Below are 21,918 nucleotides of genomic sequence, written 5' to 3'. Positions count from 1 at the left end.
TTTCTCTCTCTGTGCATGCGTATGTGTGTGTGTGTGTGTGAAATAATCATGAAAGCATCATTTCACCAGCCTCCCAGTTCCAGGCTGCACCTGCTTTGCCTGTCTGGTTAGTCTCAGAAAAGTGTTCATGACAATCACATCATGACGATCCCAATTGACTTGCCCTGTTTTTTTTTTTGGGGGGGGGTGGTGGTAAATAATCTTGATGTAAATTCCTGGTGGGCCACGAATGAGGGGGCAGGATTTTAATGAACTGGTGATGAAGTGGAAATATTTTGAAATGCCGAATAATGTATTTTGCTTGTTACCTAATTACTTATCTGCTGCCTAATCACACATTTCATACTATCTTCCTATCCAATCTGTTCATTTGGCGATAAAAATTCTTCCGTTTGATTTCCATGTGCTCCCAAGTACAGACCAGTGCATCGGGAGCTCAACATGTAACGATGTTTTAATGACCTGATAATGTCTCTTTTATGGAATGGAGAAAGCGGTTTCTTGTTTCACTGAAATTTCATTTTCTTCTCCAAGTGAATATTGTTTGAAAGGGAATTGCTATCAGTTGGAAGAGATGAGCCCATATGCACACTCACCAGTCCAGAAAAAAAGGGTTGTTAGATTCTGATTAGTACCAACGTTTTTTGATACTTTGTGTTAGCAATGCAACATAAACACACAGAAGTGTTGAATGCATCCCAGAAGAACAAAAAAAAAATTGTTTCCTTTGACAATTTATAGTGGGTGTTTGAATCATCTACACACTCATGCACACCAGTCCACGTGCTCACACCCAGGCATACGTGCACACACAGGTGCCACACAGGCATTTCCATAAGTATAGATTCGGTTCATTGTATGTTTACCATGTGCCAGGACCTGTGCTATGTAACAGGGACATAAACACCAAGAAGACACTCTACCCTCATACACCTCTCAGCCTAGATCAACAATTCTCAGCCTGGGGTGACTGTGCTCTCCTACCCCTGCCCCCACCCCAGGGATAGCTGATGATTCCTGAAGACCATTTTTTTGCCTGTCAGAATGTTGAGGGAGGAGATTGCTCCTCAGTCTAGAGGGTAGAGTCCAGGGATGCTGTTCCATGTGCACAGAGAACCCCACAGCATAGAATGATCTGACCCAAGATTAAGAAACTGTGGCTTAGAAAAGGTACATGATAATTTCAGCAACCACAGTAGGTTCTGATAGGTCGATTATATGCTGGAAGAACCTGAGAAGGCTGTCAGGACAAAGGGTGGAGGGTGCCTAATTCATCCAAGAAAGGCTTCCTGGAGGAGGTGATGATTGACCAAATCATGAGGAATGAGAAGACTTATATAGTAAAATAAATGGAAGCAAGATGTTCCAGGCATCATTGGACTGACTGGGGAGTCCCAGTGGTGGCTGGGTCATGTTATGGCCTTAAGTAATAACTCAGCACCTCACGGGCCTCAGTTTCCTTCCACTACCCCGCAACCATACAGTGGGGGCTGGGCCACATGATTTCTAAAGGCCATGTAACTCCATGCTTGTTCTGTGGCTCTGCCTTGCATCCATGGGTACAACGTATTACTCATTTCTTGTCTTTGTTTGCATTGTGGGGCCTTCTCACAGCACAACGTCCAGCCTCCTCTTTGTTCACCCAGCAGCAAATGACTTGTCTGTCATTTGCGGCACAAGACTCAAGAATGGCTGATTTTTCGGTTTGAATCTGACACAGGTCCTTGCCACTTGCCACTCTGCCTCTTTGTCTTGAACCAAAGGTCTGTCCACAGTTCCACAGCCTCTTTTAAGACCCAGATCCTAACCATTGTCTCTGTGTCCCTGGTCCTACCACCACCAGGGCCAGACGGGAAGGCCAGGCCTGGCAGCCACACAGACCCTCCGTGGGGCTCTGAATTCAGCCCCAGACTGCCCCCCTCCCACTTACATAACCAGTGGTGCCAGTTACTTCTGTGAGCTGGCTCTTTGACTCACCACTATTTTTTCACAAGTAAAATATAATTGCAGGCTTATTGTTCTATTACAACCTCACACGGAGGCGTGGGCGGTGGGGTGGGCCGAAGCTCAAGACAGATAATGACCTTAGAGGGCTGCACTTCGCGATCTCCCACATCCCTTCTCTTCTTCCTGCTTTTAATCTGTTGTTGAGACAATAACCAAGACAAGATCTTGACTTGTTGTTATTCATTCGCATGGTTGCTCCGAAGCTGGGGAGGACAGTGGACCCCAATTATAGAATGTTGGCTAGCCTCTGATATTTGCAGACCCGGGACTGGGGGCCTCCTCATTCACTGACAAGGGAAAACCTGTGCCCCTCTGCATCTCCTTGTCTTCGTTCAGCCCAGCAGCTGGCAAGATCTCTGACGCAGGCCCCACTCAGAAGTGCTCTGGGACTTGAGAGTTGAGGGGCCTGCACTTTGCTTCAAGCACGGGCAGCAGACGGAGCCCCGTCTCAGAGAACACAAGCAACTGTAAATTATTCCTCTTTCCTAGCCTGCTCCTCATCTCTTCTGGACCAGAAACAAACAAAAAAGAGCTCAGCAAATGCTCTTCCCTACGTGCTGTGTTTCGAAGCCCAAAAGCCTGGAATCCGACCGTTGGTCTCTACAGTACAAACTCTCCATGGTGACTCTGATGGCCCAGTGGCCCTCGGCCCAGCGAGGAAGGGTCGCTGTGCGTGGAGAAGGGGACAGTCATAGCAGACAGTTCTCCACGACACCCACAGCGGGTGAGTGAGGCACTGGGGGGAGCCAATATGCTTCCTTAAAGCAACCGACATCATGTGAGGAGGCACCCATCATGCCTCCTTCTTTTTGCCTACTGTCTGTCCTGCCCACGACATCAGGAGCTCCCAGAGATAGGAAGGAGGTGCACTGTTTCATCGAGGCATTCCCAATGCCTGGCCCATCGAGCCTCTCCTAAAATGTCTACTGAAGAAATGAATGACCAGGTCTATTCTGAGGTTCTACAAAGAGGAAGAGGCACTTGGAGCTGAAGGATAAATGTGAGCAGAGAGAGCTGGGATATTTACTCCCAAGCAGCTCAGAGCATGGGTCATGTGTAAGAAGTTTCGGTGTGTAGGCACAGGAGGTACCCCGGGATTCTGGAGAGTTGCCTGTCATCCTGCTGCGATGCATATTTGCTGAGTCATCACAGCTCAGCCCACTCCCTCATTAGGTCTTCTTGTTTATTTTCATCTGTAAAACTTTTGGAGGAACTGGGAGTCTTCAGGGTATAGACTTCTACAATCTTCCATGAACTTCTGCTCCATTGGCCCTCACATGCTATAAATTGCTCCCCCCAGTCTCTTGCCAGGCTCCTGACACAGCAGATGGCGCCGGTGCCCACCCACCGCTGACAGACGAGCCTCATTCACAGCCCTCAACATTGGGCCACTTGGCTATCTGGCAGAGCCACCATGCTGGGAGATGCTGGGGAGCCTTCCCCTTCCCAGCACTCAGATGAGTTCCTACCTTCATGCCTCTGATTGTGCCAGGGACGTGGGCACGTGGGACAAAGAAACCAGCCTCCAAACTGGGCTCTCCAAGCTGCAGAGAGAAACCAGCTCTGTGCTGAGCAGAGTCACGTGCTCACCAATGGCAGAGCCAGATTTGACACCCAAATGAACCCACGCCCCCTCCCTGCCTTCTCAAGAAAGTGCAGGCAAATCCCCTCTGAGATAAGCGGACCTCCTGGCCCTGGCCTCTGGGAAGGAGGCGAGGCTTGGGGCAGAGGAGAGACTCTTCTATCCAGGCCCAGTCAATCCTGTTCAGGTTCAACGTGGACATTCAGGAATTCTTGGTCCAACTGGAAAATGCAAGGATGAGACGAGGCCATGGCATGGGATGTAATGTGATGAGGCAGGATCATAGCCCAAACCCTCTGCTACTTAGCCCCGGCAGTGTGCAAGGATTGTGTTGGGAGCTGGATGGCCTCGGTTGGACAAAGTCTGAAGGTGGATGTTGGCTCGGGATATTGATGGCTTTACACTGTGAGAGAGACTTCAAGAGTCTGTGAGGCAAATGACCGCTGGTTAACTTAGCTTCTTAACTTAGATTGCCCAGGAACCTGTGACTTTCATTTCTAAGGGTCTAGACATTCACAGTTTTTTGGAGTGTGTGTTCAAAGAACACAGACTCTTTTTCGGAATACCTTTACGCTGTTAATACTTGGCTCCTGCATGGAACGTGGAGAGATTCAGGGTATCTGTCCCCTTTATGACTTCTAAGATAAATCGCCTACCCACAGCTCTACCGAGGCAGATTGACTACGTTGACTCTCACATGACTCCATCCAAGCACAGCTCCTGGGCGGGGACCATGGGCCAGACGCGGTGCTGGGTGCTGGCGTTGGCCCAGCAAGCAAAATGGATATGCTCATTGCATCTCTAGTGGGGGAGATAGATATCAATGAATAACCATTCAAGTAAATATATTTTTTATGAACTGTGATTACAGAGGAAGCGTAAAGGGTGTTGTTATTGTTATAACTGTTATTATTGTTATAATTGTTATGATTATTAGTGCTATAATTGGAGGGACAGATTTATATGGGGGAGGAGACTCAAGAAAGTTTTTCCATAAAAAGTAGATACAAGCAGAATTAAAAATTATGAATGAGAAATAAGGAACAGAAAGAACATTCTAAGCAAAAGGAAGACTGCATGAAGGCGCTAAGGGGGGAAGTTATCTTGTGTAGTTGGGGGTCCATTGGGGGCCAGTTTAGCTGGGTGGAAGGTGGAGATTGATGGGGGATAGTGGCTGAAGAGGTGGGGGGTTGCTGCTGCATCATGCAGGACCTTGGGGTACATGGCGTGGACTTTGAGTTTACTCTGCAGTGCCATGGGAATTGATAAAAGGGTTTCAAGCAAGGGAGTGAGCAAGTGTGGTAGCTCGTGTAGATTAATGATTGTCCTGGTTTGTGAGTGGGTAACAGATTAGAAGTGGGTGGGAGGAAGGGAGGCAGGAGGAGACAAGGGTGGCTTAGTCTAGAGGAGGGGGATATGGAGATGGGAAGGGGAGGATGAATTTGGGCAGCAGCACTGGGATCAAGGGTGACTAAAAGCTTTGCAGTGCTGGAATAGGCAGCAAGCTCAGAAAACATTAAAAAATGATTCATTCTGAGACATCATAAGTTCTAACCACTCTAGGGTAAAACAGGAGGTTTTCTAAACAAAGCCAAGAAATCTGACAACAGAACAGAGGGGAAGGGTGGGGTGTGGGTGAGGAACGATGTGGAAGACTAAGGGTGCTTTAGTGGTGGGTGTGGTGAGGTAATATACGTCTCAAGAGGTGTGAATCTCTAGCCCTAAATCATATACAGTGATGTAAACCAAGATAACCCCAATAAAAATATAGTGTAATAAAAATAAACAATATTAAAAAGAATTAAATAAGATGTTACAATTAAACTTAAAATAAAGTGGGTCATGTGTGGTTTTTTTTTTTTTAATAGATTTTACCTAACTTGCCCTAGTATCTCTAATTTCTTTATCCTTCTGGTTTTGTGTTTACCAGATATTTTGAAGGATGGGCACTCCCTATGAAAAAAATGTCATTCCTCTTATTTTGTAGATGGGCACAGGCAGGATCAGAGAGGTCAAGTCACTTACCCAAGGTCACACAGCTACAACGCCACATCCAGAGCTCTATCCTAAACCTCCCTCTTCTCCAGCAGTTTAGAAATATTTCAGTGCAAGAAATTTCCCTCTCTCTTCAGTTCCACATCTTTATCATTTCCCCCTTCCTCTTATTTCCGAGCAGTCTCTGTCTATCCATTACTAGTCTTGGGGACAGGGTGAGTTTTTCACACTGAGGCACACACATGAAAGCACGCTTTTTCCTCTAGTGAGCCAGTTATAGCAAATGTTCGAGTTTGATGATTAAATTTCATCTCATTTGATTTCCTGTAAATTTGGAAATGGAGATTATTTTAAAGAAATGCAAATCAATGTTTTCAGATCTACAAACTAAGATTTTTTTTTTGGCATCTTTTGCTATGTACTGAATCACCCCATAACTTAGTAGCTTAAAATAAAAACTCTCCTATCATTTTATTGCCTTCCATAGGTCTGAAAGTTGACTGTCCCTAGCTGGACAGTACTGATTTGGGGACTTATGCAGTTATTGTCATATGGTGACCGGGACAGCTGTCATCTTGAAGTTTCTTTACTCCTATGCTGGCAATTGATTCTGGCTGTCAACTAGAACCTAAACTTGAACTGTCAGTTGGAACATCTACCCGTAGCCTCTTCATGGAGGCTGGGCTTCCTCATGGCATGGTAGCTGAGTTCCAAGAGATGGAGTCCAAGAAAGCAAACACAGTTGCCTGACTTTTGAGATCTAGCCATGGGACTCACAGAGCCCCGTTTCTGCCACACTCTTTTGGTTGGGGAATCTCAAGGATCTTCTCAGGGTTAACAAGAGGAGACACAGATCCACCACTAGCTGGAAGAAGTGCTAATATCCTATCACAAAAAGCACATGAGGTGGGGAGATATTGTGGCAGCCATCTTAGGAAAAGGCAATTTGTCACAGATGGTAGATGGTGAAGAGTAAAATGAAACACATTAAGCAAACGTGCCAACAATATGTATTTGTGTACTCTGAGCTGAACACTTTCACTGCAAGTAATTCATGGTGAGTTCCTGTAACTGAAGGCAAAGTGAAAAGAGAAGAGAACTCTTCACATACTTTCTGCCCAGCTACACTGAGTTTCTTGTAGTTTAAAAACTATAAAATACTTTTTCATGGCTCTCTGCCTTTATCCTTGCTGTTTCTTCTGACAGGAATCATCCCTCAAATGAGAACTGGCAGATTCAAGGAATTCTCCAAATTGAGTTAAGTCTCTCTAAAGTTCCTCATCTTAATTTCCACAACTTTGCTTTTTTCCTCCTCCGTCCTCGTCTTGCTGTTCCTCTCTGCCTCATTCTCTTTTTTCATAACTACTTGTTCTTATTTCGTGTATGCAATGTCCTTTCGTCCTGGTGACAGTGTTAATTACACTTATTTTGAAGTACTGGTCTAGTGGTGCTATTGCTTCTATTTCCTTGGATTGAAGTTGTCCCACCTCCAGAGTTTATTTCATGGTATTGATATCCCTATGTGTATAGTGAGTCTGGATTGGGCACTAATCTTTGTGGTTGAGATTCCTTGTTGTCTTCTAGACTCATTAGCAATGTCTTCGTGGAGGAGGGAAATACGAATTGTTACATGTAGTTTCTTATCCACACTCTGTGGAATGAGTGCGGGAGGGACAGGAGATGTCACTTAGGGGATACTTAGGCAAGTGATCTCCTCGGTGATGATGTTCTTCCTGAGCACCACCGCTCATCAGGGGTACTACTCTATCCTTCCAATATAATATATCTCAGGCATGGTGACTTTCTTGATAATTGACAAGCTAGAGGTTTGGGGACAAGGAGGATGATTTGGGTTCTACTTATGCAGCAACTTCCACGGCGGCACAAAACAACCTGTCACTCCCTCCACCCCAGCGTTTCCAGGAGCACCACCTCTGGAGCATTTGAATCCATTTTCTTCAGCTCTGCTCTGGCTCAGATCCTGAGCTGTGGATTCCACTTTTAATCAAATCCCACTTAATCCCCACATTTTGCAGATTCCCCACAGTTTCTGGTCTGGCAGCAGTATTCATTGTTTCCAAGCAAGACAATGTCTTCAGGTATTAAAAAAAAGCTTTTAGATTTGCCTTATAATTTATATACAGTAAACTTCATTGTTCTTGGTGAACAGTCCTATGAGTTTTGACAAATGCATGGAGTCACGTAAGCACCACCCACCATAATCAACCCATGGAGCTGTTCCATTTTCCCAATCACCCTCAGACCCCCTTGGGCTGCCAACCCTTTTTAGCCAAATCCTTTGTAGCCAACCCATCAGAGCCCCTAGCAACCATGGATCTGTTTTCTATCCCAATAATTTTGCTTTTTTTAGGATGTTGTATAAATGGAATAATATAGTATCTGAATTTTTTTCCTGCCTTCTTTCACTTAGTATAATGAGCATATTCATCGTCTGTTCCTTTCAGTCCCTGAGTAGTGTTCCATTGTAATGATCTACTGAAGCTTGTTTGTCAGTTCACAAGTATAAGGACATTTGTTTTGTTCTCAGTGTTTGGTGATTATGAATGAATCATACAGGTTTTTGTGTGTGCCTAAGTTTTCATTTCTCTTGGTTAAATCTGTAGGAGTGAGATTGTAGAGTCCTATTATAAATATATGTAACTTTTTAAGAAACTGATGAACTTTTTTCCCAAAGGGATGGTACCATTTTGCATCCCTACCAGCCATGTAGGAGAATTCCATGATCAGAATTTTAATTTTGTTTCTGTTTTTACTCTTCTTGTAGTTACGTAATGATATCTCATTGTGGTTTCATTTAGTTTTTAAGTGAATTTGTTAGGGTTTGATCATTTTCTTAGAGGTTTGGCATAGGAGGGATTACTAAAAGATAGTCCATCTTGAAAGAGAGATTGCTTCTGATCTGTTCACCCACCTTTCATGTCACACATGACACAGGGAAGTGATTTGCCTGTCTGCTCCCCACTTTGAGGAATGTCTCAAAACTAGGAATGGGTCTTATACATTTCTCTTTCCCACAACCCAGATAGGTGCCTAGCTTTGGGTTAGTACACGGTGATTATTTGATCAGTGGATAATTCAATGAATGAATTTCTTCAGGCTTAATCAAATTAAAGGGTTTGGTTTATTCATCACCTTGAGTGGAGAGGAATTGAGAGATGAAAAATATGGTTAGGTTATTTTTATTGAGACTTGATTTATCTTTTTAAAAATGGAAATACTATGGAGGAAGCATCTGACATCATGTACTCTTCCATGTGTCAGGCACTATGGTGTTTCCAGGATGTATCTTGTTTGTCCCATCCTGAACTCTGTTGTAGACAATCTGTTAGTATGGAGAAAAAAGAACTGGCATTGAATAAAGATGACTTTGTCTTTGCTACTTATGACCTTGACTAAGTAGTTCAGAGCCTCCCTTTGCCTGTTTTCTCATTTGCAAAATGATAATGGCTAACTCTGGAGTGGGTTTGGGTATAATGAAAGATGTGGGTAAAGCACTTCACATGTGTTTTTTTTTTCTTGCAATTGTGGTAAAGAACGCATAATGTAAGATTTATCATCTCAACCATTTCTAAGTATACAGCTCAGTGGAGTGATGTATGTTCACATTGTTGTGCAACTGATTTCCCAGAACTTTTTATATTGCCAAGTTGAAATTCTGATACCCACAAAACAGATACCCTCTCCCCTCCTCCCAGCCCCTGGCAGCCACCATTTGACTTTCTGTTGCTGTGAATTTGTACCTCATATAAAATGGTTCCTTAACATCTGCGAGGGTCATCCAGGGTGAAGAAGTGTCAGAATTTCCTTCCTTTTAAAGTGGAATGTTAGTCTATTGCATAAATGTACCATATTTTGTTTATTCATCCATTCAGCGGTGGGCTCTTGGGTGGCTGTCATGTCTTGGATCAGTGAATACTTCCACTGGGCAGTATTGGGGTGAAGACATTGGGGTGCAGAGCATTGGGGTGCAGACATCTCGAGACCCCACTTTTACTGCCTTTGTGACACGTTGCCCTCAGAAATACTTAGGGGCATTTCAAATAGGTGAATGGAGGTGCCGGAAGTCAGTGGATTTGCCTAAGGACACACAGCTCATAACTTGCTGAAGTGGGATTTGAACCCAAGTCTTCTGTCTCCATATAATCCATCTTGTCTCCATAACTTTGCTTTGCTCAAAATCCTTGGCATCTTGAGTGACCTGGGAAGCTAGTTGGGAAACTTCACTAGATGTGGAAAAGAAAGAGAGCATTGGTTGTGTCCATCACGATGAGTCTCAGAACCATTCACTTACACTCTTGGTGACCCGCCCTCACAGATGTAATGTCAAAGTGAAGCAGGGGAGATTTATACCCCCGTTCAAATGGGTGCTTGAGCAGACAAGATGTGTGAGTGACATGGGCATTGGAGGGGTGTGTCCCCATGCGAGGATGGTGGGAAGCTTTAATAAAAGCATGAGCAAAAGGTGTTTTGGGGGCACACTGGACAGTTCCTCCAACAGCCCCCGAGTGGACCGTGGAGGAGGTCGCACTGCCCTTGCATAGAATCAGCTTTACTGGAGACCTGCGTGGGACCCACTCTGGCCTCCATCCGTGGGACCCACTCCTGTCTCCATCCGTGGGACCCACTCCTGCCTCCATCCATGGAAATGCACACTGAGTTCCCACCGGAAGGGCACACACCCAAGCAACATGGTGTCCCTGCTAATTGGCTAAGCCGAGCCTGCGTTTCTCATTTGTTAAATTGCTTGGCTTTTTTGTTGTCATTTGTGGTCCCAGGCATCAAGTGATCCATAAACAAAGCACTTATCTATCACACATTTGCTCCAAAAAGAAAATACACATTTTAAAGCAACAAAATGACTGCTGCTAAACCAACACATTCAATGCATTTTTCATAGAGAATGACTGACTTTTAGGTAAAGCACCTTGAATACTGCCTGTCACACAGCAGGTGCCTAACCATTGTTCTTTTTTTCTCATCCTTTTCTGGCTTAGAATTCATTTCCACTCAAGGAGCAAGGCTAGGCCCTTGAATGGAGATAAACATATTCCATGACCTCAGAGGTGTGAGAAAACAGGCATTGAAAGGAATCAGAGGTATTTCTGTGGGGGCCTCCCTGGTGGCCTAGAGGTGAAGTCTCAGCGCTCTTAACCTCTATGGCCTGAGTTCGATCCCCAGCAGGGGGCTGACCCACATGGCTCAGCAGACCTCTTCTGTCTTGCCTGCTACTCCCCTCAGCAGTGTATTTGACTCCCACCCCGGTGTTCTGTCCCCCACTGTCTCTAATGAATCCTTTCACACCCACACTTCTGCCCTACACCCCAGTTCTTCTAGGTGCAAAAAAGAAAAGAACCTCAAAGGTACTCCTAGGGATAAAGAGGGAAGTTGAGGGAGGTGTGTTAGGTTGCACTGTGTCCCAGCCCTGGGGACATGTGCCCTCATCAGGTGACAGAGTCGTTGCAGATGTAATAAAGTGAAGTCACACGGGTGTAGGTTGGGGATCCAGTGAGACTGGTGTTCTTTAAAAAAAAGAGGAATTTGGACACAGACATGCACACGGGGAAAACACTGGGTGAAGAGGAAGGCCGAGATTGGAGCGATGTCTGTATAAGCCAAGGAATGCCAGGGACCAGGAGCAAGCAAGCCAACGCCAGTGCCAACCAGGAGCGTGGAGACGCACAGGCACGGACAGTCTCCCTTGCCACCCTCAGAAGGAACGAACCTTTCGTTGTCCTCATCCACTCACCCTGCTTTATGCACCCTGGGTGTAGTGCCAGGAAGGGCACAGAGCAGGATAGCTACGATTGGAGCAGACGGGTAAAGGAGAGTCCTGGAGCCCTCGGTGGCTTTCTCAGGCTTTTATTGAGCTTGTGCATGTAGTGCAGCAACAGGTACAAACAGGCAGGGGTTCCGGGGGGCCAGGAGGCCTCCAAGCCCTGGGCAGGTCTTCACTCTGAGCTTCCCTGGAGTTCTTTCTCCCCTGCTCTCTTTGCTGTCTCTTCAGCCTCTGCTTCTCTTGGCCAATATCTCCATATTGCTGTCATGGCCCACAGAGGTAAACCACACAGCTATAACAATGTAACAACTGCAGGTGCCCCATCAGGCAGGGCAATCCTAATGCTGGGAGGGCAGAAAAGCCTGATAATCACTTACCCTGCACTGGGGCTCTTGAGGGAAGGGCAAACATCCACTGTCACGCCAGCTCACAGAACTGACTGCTCCGGGGACCTGACTGCTGTGCGGAAAACAACCACTGGGATTTACAATGCTGTGGAGTCATCCGAGGTGCTTAGACCACCTGCAAGAGGTGCTTTCTCAGAAGTGAAACAGATAAAGTGTACACACACACACACACACACACACACACACTGCTGCTTCCAATTAAAATGGCTCCTTCTTATTTATTACTCTTCGATAGTTTCTCTTTTTGAAGTTGTAGATGAAGTAGGTCTTCTACCTTCTAAAACTGCAGTTAGGTGCCTTCTCCCTGGAGTCTTCTCTGGGCTCTGTGTTACTTTGCCTTTTTATGTTTCTCTTATTTATTTATTTATTTATTTTATTTACTTTTTTAAAGATTTATTTATTTATTTTACAAGAACCGGGGTACAGGCCAGATGCATGGGAGGGTGAAAGGATTCACCACAGACAGAGCGGGGAACAGAACAGGCAGACTGACGAGGTACACTGCTGAGGGGCGAGACAGGAGAGGTCTGCCGCGCCTTGTGGGACCCTCGCCGGCTGGCCGGGATCGAACCGGCGCTGTAGAGGCTGTGGACAGCTTCACAGCACAGCGCTCAGCTGCCTGCACCACCAAGGGTGGCCCACTTTCTTTTTTAAATCCTCAATTGTTTCTTCTCTTTTCCCCATCACCATCCCATCACCATCCCGGCTGACCTGTCTTTCTTCCCTGCTCCTGCTTAACCTCGGAAACCTCACTTCATTTATTAGCACCCACTGTTTTTTGATGCTTCATTGCACCGTTTACTATGTCAGCATTTGATATTTGCCTTTGTCGTTCTGACTTGCTTTCCTGCACATCATTCTCTCAAACTCAAACTGCCATTTTGTTGTCAAGGCAGCATTTCATCTCTCCTTAGAAGTGAAGAGTATTCCATGGTGTGGATGGACCATGTCTGCTTGATCCATCAGTACTGCTATAAACATTGTAGAGCATATAATTTATAAACATTGTAGAGCATATAATTTTTTTTCAGTTCACGGTTTCATGTTTGGGTTGATGACCAAGAGTGGGGAAGCTGGGCCACAAAGTATTTCCATTTTTAGTTCTTTTGCGGCAAACCTGCCAGTTTACATCCCCACCAACAGCACTTGTTTTGGGGGTTGTTTTGATAGGTCCCATCCTCATGGGTGTGAGATGACATCTCATTGTGGATTTGACCTGCAGTTTCCTTATTAAAAGTGGTGATGAACGTTTTCCATGTGTCCGCTGGCCGTCTGGACAGACTTTTCGTTGAAGGATTCTGTGTTTTGCTGACAAACAAAACCAGTTTTAACCACCCTCCATCTCACCTGTTCTGCTGTTTGTCTGCCTCCCGTATGAGACCGTCATCTCGTCAGAACACAACCTGAGCTTCAAAAACAATACCTACCCCCCAGAGCCTGCATAAAAACTGGCCAAAGTGAACATAAAATAAATATTTTTTTAACACTCCAGTTTTGAAAATATCCTCATCCCAACTGGTCAAAAGGAATGAGAAAAATTGCAAGCTTTGAGATATAAATCCTTGGATAACACAAATGCCTCATTTGCCAAAGGTTTTACAATTACATATGTGCATTTTTTTTCCTCATTGCAAACCCCTGCTGGTCCCTCTGCCACCGAGATTCAATAAGATGGATTTAATTCTCTTTCTACATAAACCTTCTCTGGTGAAATCCTGGTCTACTGTGTTCTCCTCTGACAATTTCAGAGTAATTTTGAGATGATTTTTTTTTTTTTGCCTGCTTGTAGCCAGAGAAAAATCTACATAGTGTTTTAAACTATAATTTTCAGGATGCTGGGCATAGAGGTTTGGAAAGATGAAAAGAAAAACAGAGCTAAAAGTTAGAGCTCTGTTATGATTTCTGAATATCTTTTCTATTGTTGTTATGAGAATTACCAGTGCAATTGGCCCCTGCAGGAATATCTCCTGCCTTTTCTCTCTCATCTGTCCAGGTCTGAGAGAACGGAATAATCTGGAATAGTTCCACGAGTTCTGGCCCAGAGGGGACTCTATGGAAACCCAATGGCTCATGGCCGTCCTGTTGTTTTGGTTTCCTGGATGATCAGAGACAATAAAGCTTCAGATACAATATATGGGGTGCTTACCAGGACCCAGGGGTGATGCTAAGCTCTGTTCACTGCAGCCTTGTGACCTCACAGAAACCCCATGAAAAAGTTAGCATGGTCCCCATTTTAGAGTTGAGGAAACTGAGGTCCCAAAAAGTTGGATACCACCCCAAAGATGCTGTTGGTAAATGGGAGAGGCAGAATTTGAACCCAGAATTGACTGACTCAAAACACCATTCTTACTGCATTTTATTATCCTGGATAGCGTGGATATGGGAACACTGTGAGGCTACAGTGTGGCTCCACAGATAGTGTTGGAAAGAGTGGGGTGAAGAATGACCCTGAGCAGATCAATATGGCCTCAGGATCAAGCAAAAATATGGGGGAAAGCATGGAAAATTGTGTGAGCTCCTCTAGTCCACCAGGCACTGTGTCAGGCTCACCAAAGTCACTCAGATATGTGAGGGGGCTGGGAAGGGCGAGCCAAGTGGGACAGGCCAGAGAGCACATGGGTAATAAATTGACACCCTCAGCCACATCCCAGTCGTGGGCCGTTGTACATGATACCTCACCAGTCCTGCTCAAAACTGCCAAATCACCCAAAATAAGGAAAGCCAAGAACCATCCCAGCCAAGAGGAGCCTCAGCAAGCACGAGACCTAAATTTAATGTTCCTGGATGAGATTCTGGAATAGGAAAGGACATGAGGACAAACCTAAGGAAACCTGAACATACTGGGATTTTTGTTAATAGGAATATTGGCTCATTCACTGCAACTAAGTAGCATGCTAGTAGAGGGTGTTAATAATAAGGGAAACTGTCTGGGAAACCAAGTCTAGTGCCAGCAGGCAAGGGACAGCTTCCCTTTTGATTCGGGCAGACAGGAAAGGAAAGTCCTGGAGCCCTTGGTGGATTTTTCAGGCTTAAACGCTCTCTCAGGGAACCAGGTACACAGGCCCACCAGACCGGGAGGCTGACATGCAAGGAGGCAGGCACTGGCCAGGCAGTGGAGGGCCTGGGAGGCAGGAAGGCACCCAAGCTTCCCAGCTCCCCAGGAATCTATACGCTCCTTCTCTGGGCTCTCTCGGGCATCGTTTGGTGGTCTTGCCTCTTCTGCAGTCTCATCCTCTCAGAGCTGTCCTCTGCCTCTGAGTGACGCCACCCTTGTATCCCTGGCCTCTATAGGCTCAGGTGTGCAAACTTACGCATGTGCATCCCCATGCTCCAGGTGTCTACAATCAGGCACGCGTGCCCTGCGCCCACACTCGCAAGCACTTTCTGCTTCAACACAATCGAGGCCTCAGGTGATAGCCACAGGGGCTAGTGGCATAAAAAGCCTCATCGATTCCACTTACCCCACACTGAGGAAGGGATGGGCACAGTGTTTGACCATCCTTCAACTTCTGGCACCAGCCTTCCCGGGAGATGCCTCCCCATACTTACGGTGTTGCCTTTCCTCTAAATGAGCTCCACTGGCCTGATGTTGCTGCTTGTCCCTTCTGTGCTGAGACACGCAGAGCATCACCTAGTGTTTGTAACTGAGCTTTTTTAACCTTAACTGGCTCGATCTGAATTGTGTTCATTCCATCTCTCTGTTTAGTGACTAAGGTGTGCCATGTAATAACAGCGCTTACACGGCAGTTACCTTGGGCTGAGTCTGCGGATGCTTCCAATTAAAGTAATTGTATCTTAGCTTCCTTTGGCAATCACTGTCAGACACAGGAGCCTTAGGAAGGAGAGCACTGTCTGTCATGTCTTCCACGTCTTGTTCGCTGACCTGGGTCTTGACAGATGCCAGCACAGCACAGCAAGTCTGTGTTAGTTGTTTCTGGGTCAGAATGGGCTAGAAAGCTGGAATGAGGAGAAGATGTTTCCTGGGGGCATTGGGTTGGGAGTGCCTTTCAAAAGAGGGGAGGTGGGTAAGAGGTATCTGGGGCCAAGAGGTTTCTAGAAGAGAACTCATCGTGCTGAGAATAAATTGTGGTTGGTTATGCTGATTCTTCTATGGTCATGATGGTGCAAAAGGAATTACATGTGTAAATGCATATATATATATGCACATGCAAATGTATATATGCATATACAAAAGTATATGTGTGGGAACATAAACAGATACAGATGCATCCACATGCATACACACATACACTGCATCTATATATATGTGTTCTTGTATGTAAGTATAGTATGTAGATATGTCTATAGACACATAAATATGGAGACAGACAGACAGATAGATGAACAGGTCCCTTTGCATTCAACAAGAGAAGGATTAGCCAACAAGAGAAGGATTAGCAGATTTGCACCCAGGTCTGACATTTACCCTTCACTCTTCACTCACCCATTGTTCTGTTTTTCTGGGATGCCAATCTACACTACACTTTGTTTCTCCTTAAATGGATATGTTTGTGGGAAACTTCTAGGTTAACTGGGTGGCCAGGAAGTCCATTTTTCTGTTGAGTAAAATGAAACTAACATGAAAGAAGCCCATTCACAAGTGTCTGTTTAATAATTGTTGATGCTGCCGAGACTGGATTTCACTGTTTCTGAATATCTGATGCCCGGAAGCCAGCCACAGTGGCTAAAACTGCCAGCTCAGGATGCCCTGGGGTTCTGAATGTGACAGTGGGGACTGGCTTCCAGGCAGCCTTGCCTCTTCTTTCGTGTGGGGTCACTTTGGGGGACCACCTCTATCCTGCCCATTTATATCAAGTAACTGCTCACTGCCCTTGATGTAACTGAGGACAAGGGAGGAATCATCAGAAAGTAAATACTTCATAATGGAATATTAACTCTTCTGTTGAATAATATAAAAGGCTGTCCCAAGGGGTGAGGAACATTTCTACTGCTTTTTCTTCTTCTTCTTTTTTTAAAGATTTATTCATCTATGCATACAAGAGCTGGGGTACAGGCCAGAGATGTGGGGGATGAGAGGATTCACCAGAGACAGAGTGGGGAGCAGAACAGGCAGACTGACTGAAATAAATACACTGCTGAAGGGAGCAGCGGACGAGACAGGAGAAGTCTGCTGCGCCATTTGGGCAGCTCCCTGGCTGGCTGGGGATTGAACTCGAGCTGCAGAGGCTGTGGATTGCTTCATAGTGCGGTGCTTAACCCCTTGTGCCACCAGGGAGGCCCCACTTTTTCTTCTTTAAGGAAGTTTTACCATTTCTCTGGGCAGGGATGGACACAGGATTTGATTATGGTGAGTGGGATCTGGGACGGAGGGAGCAAAGGGTTGGGAGAAAGGGCTCACATGGGGCAGTGGGCTTAGGCAGTGTCAGCTCTTTAACTAGACAGGCTCATGTTTGGGATCTAGTTCCAGAAAAAAAAAAACCTACATAAAAACATGAGCTAATTAGCTTATGATTGCCCTTGGACATTCCGGGACACTCTGCTTAGGCAACTGGCTCTTTGAGATTCCTCCTGAAGTGCTTAGAAACTCAGGTGCAATATCTCTTCCCACTTGACCCAACTCTCAGACCTTGTCCTTAAGCCTGTGGGCAGCCTCCCTTCTGGTCCATTTGTCTGCGCAGAGCATCCTCCCCAGTCTTTCTACCTCCCATCCCACCTCACAGACATCTCGTCTACCTCCAGCTCTGCTCACAGAGCCTGCGCTCAGAGGAGCCTTCGTGGACCTCTCTCCCCACAAACCCCATTCCCAATATTCCGTTTGTATGTCTTGACATTTTTTTTTGTCTTTGCAAGGGATCACATGCAAAAATACACATCAGTTATCTTTCATTTCTTTAAATTTATTTTTTTCATTGTGGTGATATTAGGATTCTCGCCATCGGGTTTCGCCTCTGTAAGGCACCCAAATTGCCCACTGTCCACCACCATAGTCCCTTGTGCTTCCTTCTCTGAAATAATATATGCATTACTTTGATATTTGCTTCCTCCTTCCCCCATACACACCAGAAGAAGCCATCCAGCTTGAGATGTAAGGGGTTAATTTATTTTGACCTATTTTTTTTCTAACAGCTGCATGATAGTCTATCACACGTCTGTACATAATAATACATAATATGGATGCAACGTAATTCATTATAGAATCCCTAGACTTACAGGAGTTGAGAGTTTTCTGTGTGTGCTCCTTCTATTTTACAAACAATGGTGCGAAGAACAGCTCTGAACAAATATCCTCACCTTCTGAGGCTGATATTTCTAAAGGCTGAAGCCTTAGAAGTGATATTATTTGGTCAACATATACATGCACTTCAAATTTCAATACGCACCGCCAGGTTCCTTTCTGTGAATACGACAAATGGCATATCCCCCTTCCTGTTTCTGAGTCTTCCTCCCCAACATCTGCCATTGTTGGTGTCCTTGCACCTTTTTAATGTTTGCCTAAGTCTTGGCAAAGGAGTGCTTTCTCGTTGTTGTTCTGACTTGTGTTTCTTTGACTATTACTGAAGACGATTATCTTTATTTATACCATATCATATCACCTGTCATATATTTATATAATTTTGATAACAAAATACTGCTACAATGGGCCTCGACACTTAATACAGGGAGGAGTTGCAGAAGTTCTGGGCACAGCCTTTGCCTGTCTTCAGCTGTTTTGCTAGGAGAGTCGTTGGGGTCACTTGTTCCAGATATGTCTGCAGATCCTCCGCTGTTCTCGCTCTCGCACCCCTAAACAAGGTTGAGTTGGTCTCCAACGTCACGGTGATGATGGGGAGGGTGGAAGGATGGTCCTGCCCTGTTTATGACCTTCTCGCTCTGCTTCTTCACTTCCAGACACCACCCAGATGAACAACGCAGTGCCCACCTCCCCTCTGCTGCAGCAGATGGGCCACCCGCATTCCTACCCCAGCCTGGGGCAGATCTCCAACCCCTACGAGCAGCAGCCGCCGGGCAAAGAGCTGAACAAGTACGCCTCCTTGAAGGCTGTGGGTAAGCCCTGGTTCGCTTTCCTCTCTCCTTCTCTGTTCTTTCCAGATCTCCTTGTTGCTGCTTTTCTTTTCACCTCCTTTTCTCTCTCTCCACGTCTCTCTACTCTCAAGATCCAGGTCTCTTTTCTCTCCTGCTATCTCCTCTCTGTCTCTCTCTCTATAAATATGAATATAGATGTAATATAGACACAGATACATATTCCAGGTCTTTCTATCTGGGAGGCAGGTTCTAGGGACTGGAGCCTTTCAGCTACTTTCTTGCTTCTCCAAACCAAGCCCTGCCTTGCAGGGCCGGGTAGGTGGGTGAGGGACATATCTGGGGACTTTGTCCTGGGAAGGAGGACCTGGGTGCTCACGTGGACCCTCTGGCACCTCAACCCCTTCATCATCACCATCTGCCCTAGTGAACCCCCAAGGCACCTAGACATGGAGCCCAGGAACCTGGCTGGCCAGGCCTGTATACTTGTCCTCCAGGCTGTCCACCGGTGCCTGGAGTTTCTCTACTGTGCAGAGGGCAGCTGTTTGCTGGGGAGGGCAGCCCACGCACCTAGTAATCCTATCACGTGGGAGACACTGCGTTATTCATCTTTATATACTTTTCTCGCAGCAGCCCAGACAGAAGGCACCATTATTATCCCAATTTTTAGATTAGGAGACTGAGACTCCAAGAGGTCAATTAAGCTAGCCCCACATCAAGCCGCCGGTGGCGACAGAGGCCAGAGCTGATTGTTTTATCTCTCCCAAGTCTCTGCTCCTGCCGCTTCCTCCCGCAGCCTGGGTTCTCCTTCAGTCCACCCCCTCTGTCTCGCCCCCAGGCTGAGGGCATATGACACTCACTCTGACAGTGGCCCGGGCTCCTGGCCCACGTGCTGCGGAGAGATCTGTTGCAGGGAAGTGGGTCCTCAGGTGTCCCTGATCGAGTGGTTCCCAGCTGTGGCTGCAGGTAGATGAGTCCCCATCCCAGCCCCACCCAAGAGGCTTTCACTGAACTGCTCAAGGGTGGGGTCAGACATGGGCATTTTTAAAGGAACTCTCTGGATGATTCTGATGTGGACCCAGGGCTGAGAGCTTCATATTGATGGAAATCATGGCATCAGCCATCACCCAGGAAACCAAACCCCTTCTCAGGTGCCTTCTCTGGGGCTGGGCCCCTTACTCACTTGCTGCATCCCTGTGTATTCTTAACACAGGGAAGTCCTCTCCCCCTCCCTGAATCCTGAGAGTTTCCCTCCCTGTCTCATAGGAAATATCTTCAAGCCAGAAGTCACAGGAGGTCTCCTTTTAAGTGTCTTTGACTCTCCTCCCCTGCAGAATAGACTGTCAGAAGTCCCAGGACAATGAAGCAGTTCAGTTGGAAGGATTCCGTTTTATTGGGGGTCTTCCCAGAACAGCACTTCCAACAGATTTCTGGCTCCTGGAAAACCTCGCCCAGGCAGGCCACCCAAGATCATGCACTTCCTATTACAATCAGCTGCTCAACCTCTTTCTGGCTTCACTGCCAAGTCCTCATTAGAGATGGGATGGGAGACACCTGCTGCTGGGTTCCAGCGTGAAATGTCCTAATTCATTATGAGCAAACACCAGAACCACGTCTCTGATGCTCATGGTGACCATGGTCTACAAGACCAGATTCATAAACTCTGTTTCACCAACAAGCATGTTGATGTCCAGGCACATAGCGGGAGCTTAGTAAATGTTCTACCTGGAAGTCCATCTTGAGGAATTCCTGTTCCCGAATCATCTAGGACTTCCAAATAGAATCATTCAAGGGAAGCATGAGTCAAGTGTTGAATCCCAGAGACAAGGCTGCACAGACTCCACATAGCCATCAGCCATGCCACCTGCTTCCTGTGACACCAGCTCGACCTCACCTACACGCCATGAACACAGATACCCTCCATTCCGTATTGCAGGAATTCCGTATTGCATGATATATGTATGCACCTAAGTATGTTCCAACACACTCAACTATTAGTAGAAAAGGATGAGGGCCGTTGCCAGGAGAGAAAGAGCTGGAATCCTCCATATTCTCCTTGGTGGGCTGGCTCCCTTTCCGAGTCTTGCATGTAGGTGCTAAAGAGTGTCAGCTGTTATATTTGATTCTTCTTTTGCCAATGAAAATAAACCAGCCCAGACATTTTTTTTTAAACTGGTCACCGTACCCTAAACAACTCGCTTCTTCAACTTAGGCCCAACATTTCATCCCCTTCAACATCCAAAGTCGCTTCCTGCATAAATAATGGATGGGCATTCCAACAATGTTCCTTGATTCTCTGCAGGATTTTTGCGGGGATCTTGTGCAGAGCAAAGTCTGTGGTGCATCTGGAATATTTGCAAGTTGAAAATTTATTTGAAAATCATTGATTAACCCTTTCTTCCCACGCAACAGGAATTCACCACATTTGCTGAATGAATGAATGAACTTGTCTTGGACAGTAATCCCAGGATAGCTTAATTGTACTGAAGCACCCCTATGTCAGCTAGAAAGCCCTGAAGGATCTCCCTTGGGGAGCCCACGCCAGTCCTGGATACATTGATGTGCCCATCTTGTTCTCAGTCCTTTGGGGTAGAAGTCCAAGTGTTTTACCTGCATCACCATGATCTTTTGAATTCCTACTGAGGAGAGGTCCGATGAGGAACTGACTGACTGCTGACCCAATTAGTTACCCAGAGTCCAGAGTCTTTCTGCACAAATGAAATGCAAATCCAATAATAAATATTCTTTTGAGGGTTCTTTATTAAGGCATAATGTGACCAGGGTGTGAGTGATGAGATGTGTTTCATGAATGAAATCATTACCCCCCTGGAGAGATGGGTGGTTTGCTCGTGACAGCTCTGCAACATCTGATAACCAGGCTCATTTTCTAAAAATTTCAGTTCAGTAAATAAGGGGAGGTTTGCACAGCCTTTAGGGTTAACTGCCAAGTTTAAAAATACCTCTGGAAAATAAATTTTTCTTGGCAGCTTTAATATCCAGAATGTCAGGTGGCTTGAAGCCGGTCACTGAAACTCTGTGACCTCAGCTTCTTCATGTGAAAAATGAGGACGAGCGACTCTACGGTCACCAAACTCCATTCTAACTTTAAAATTAGAAAATTAAACAATTCCACTTATTCTCATTATTAC

The 21,918-nt window shown here is 45.9% G+C and overlaps 1 protein-coding gene across 1 annotated transcript in view; it reads left to right on the top strand.

Annotated features, from left to right (window-relative positions):
* SHISA9 (shisa family member 9) overlaps positions 1–21,918 on the top strand; it is a 239,807-nt gene that overhangs the window by 196,273 nt on the left and 21,616 nt on the right. The window contains exon 3 of the mRNA XM_037504568.1: positions 18,638–18,793. Coding sequence (XP_037360465.1) covers positions 18,638–18,793 — 156 coding nt within the window. The remainder of the gene's footprint in view (positions 1–18,637; positions 18,794–21,918) is intronic.

This window comes from Talpa occidentalis, unplaced genomic scaffold, assembly GCF_014898055.3.
Source record: "Talpa occidentalis isolate TD23 unplaced genomic scaffold, MPIMG_talOcc4v2.1 talOcc4.12, whole genome shotgun sequence".
Lineage (NCBI taxonomy): Eukaryota > Metazoa > Chordata > Mammalia > Eulipotyphla > Talpidae > Talpa > Talpa occidentalis.
Note: the sequence above shows the minus strand (reverse complement) of the source record. Positions and strands in the feature narration are given on the sequence as shown.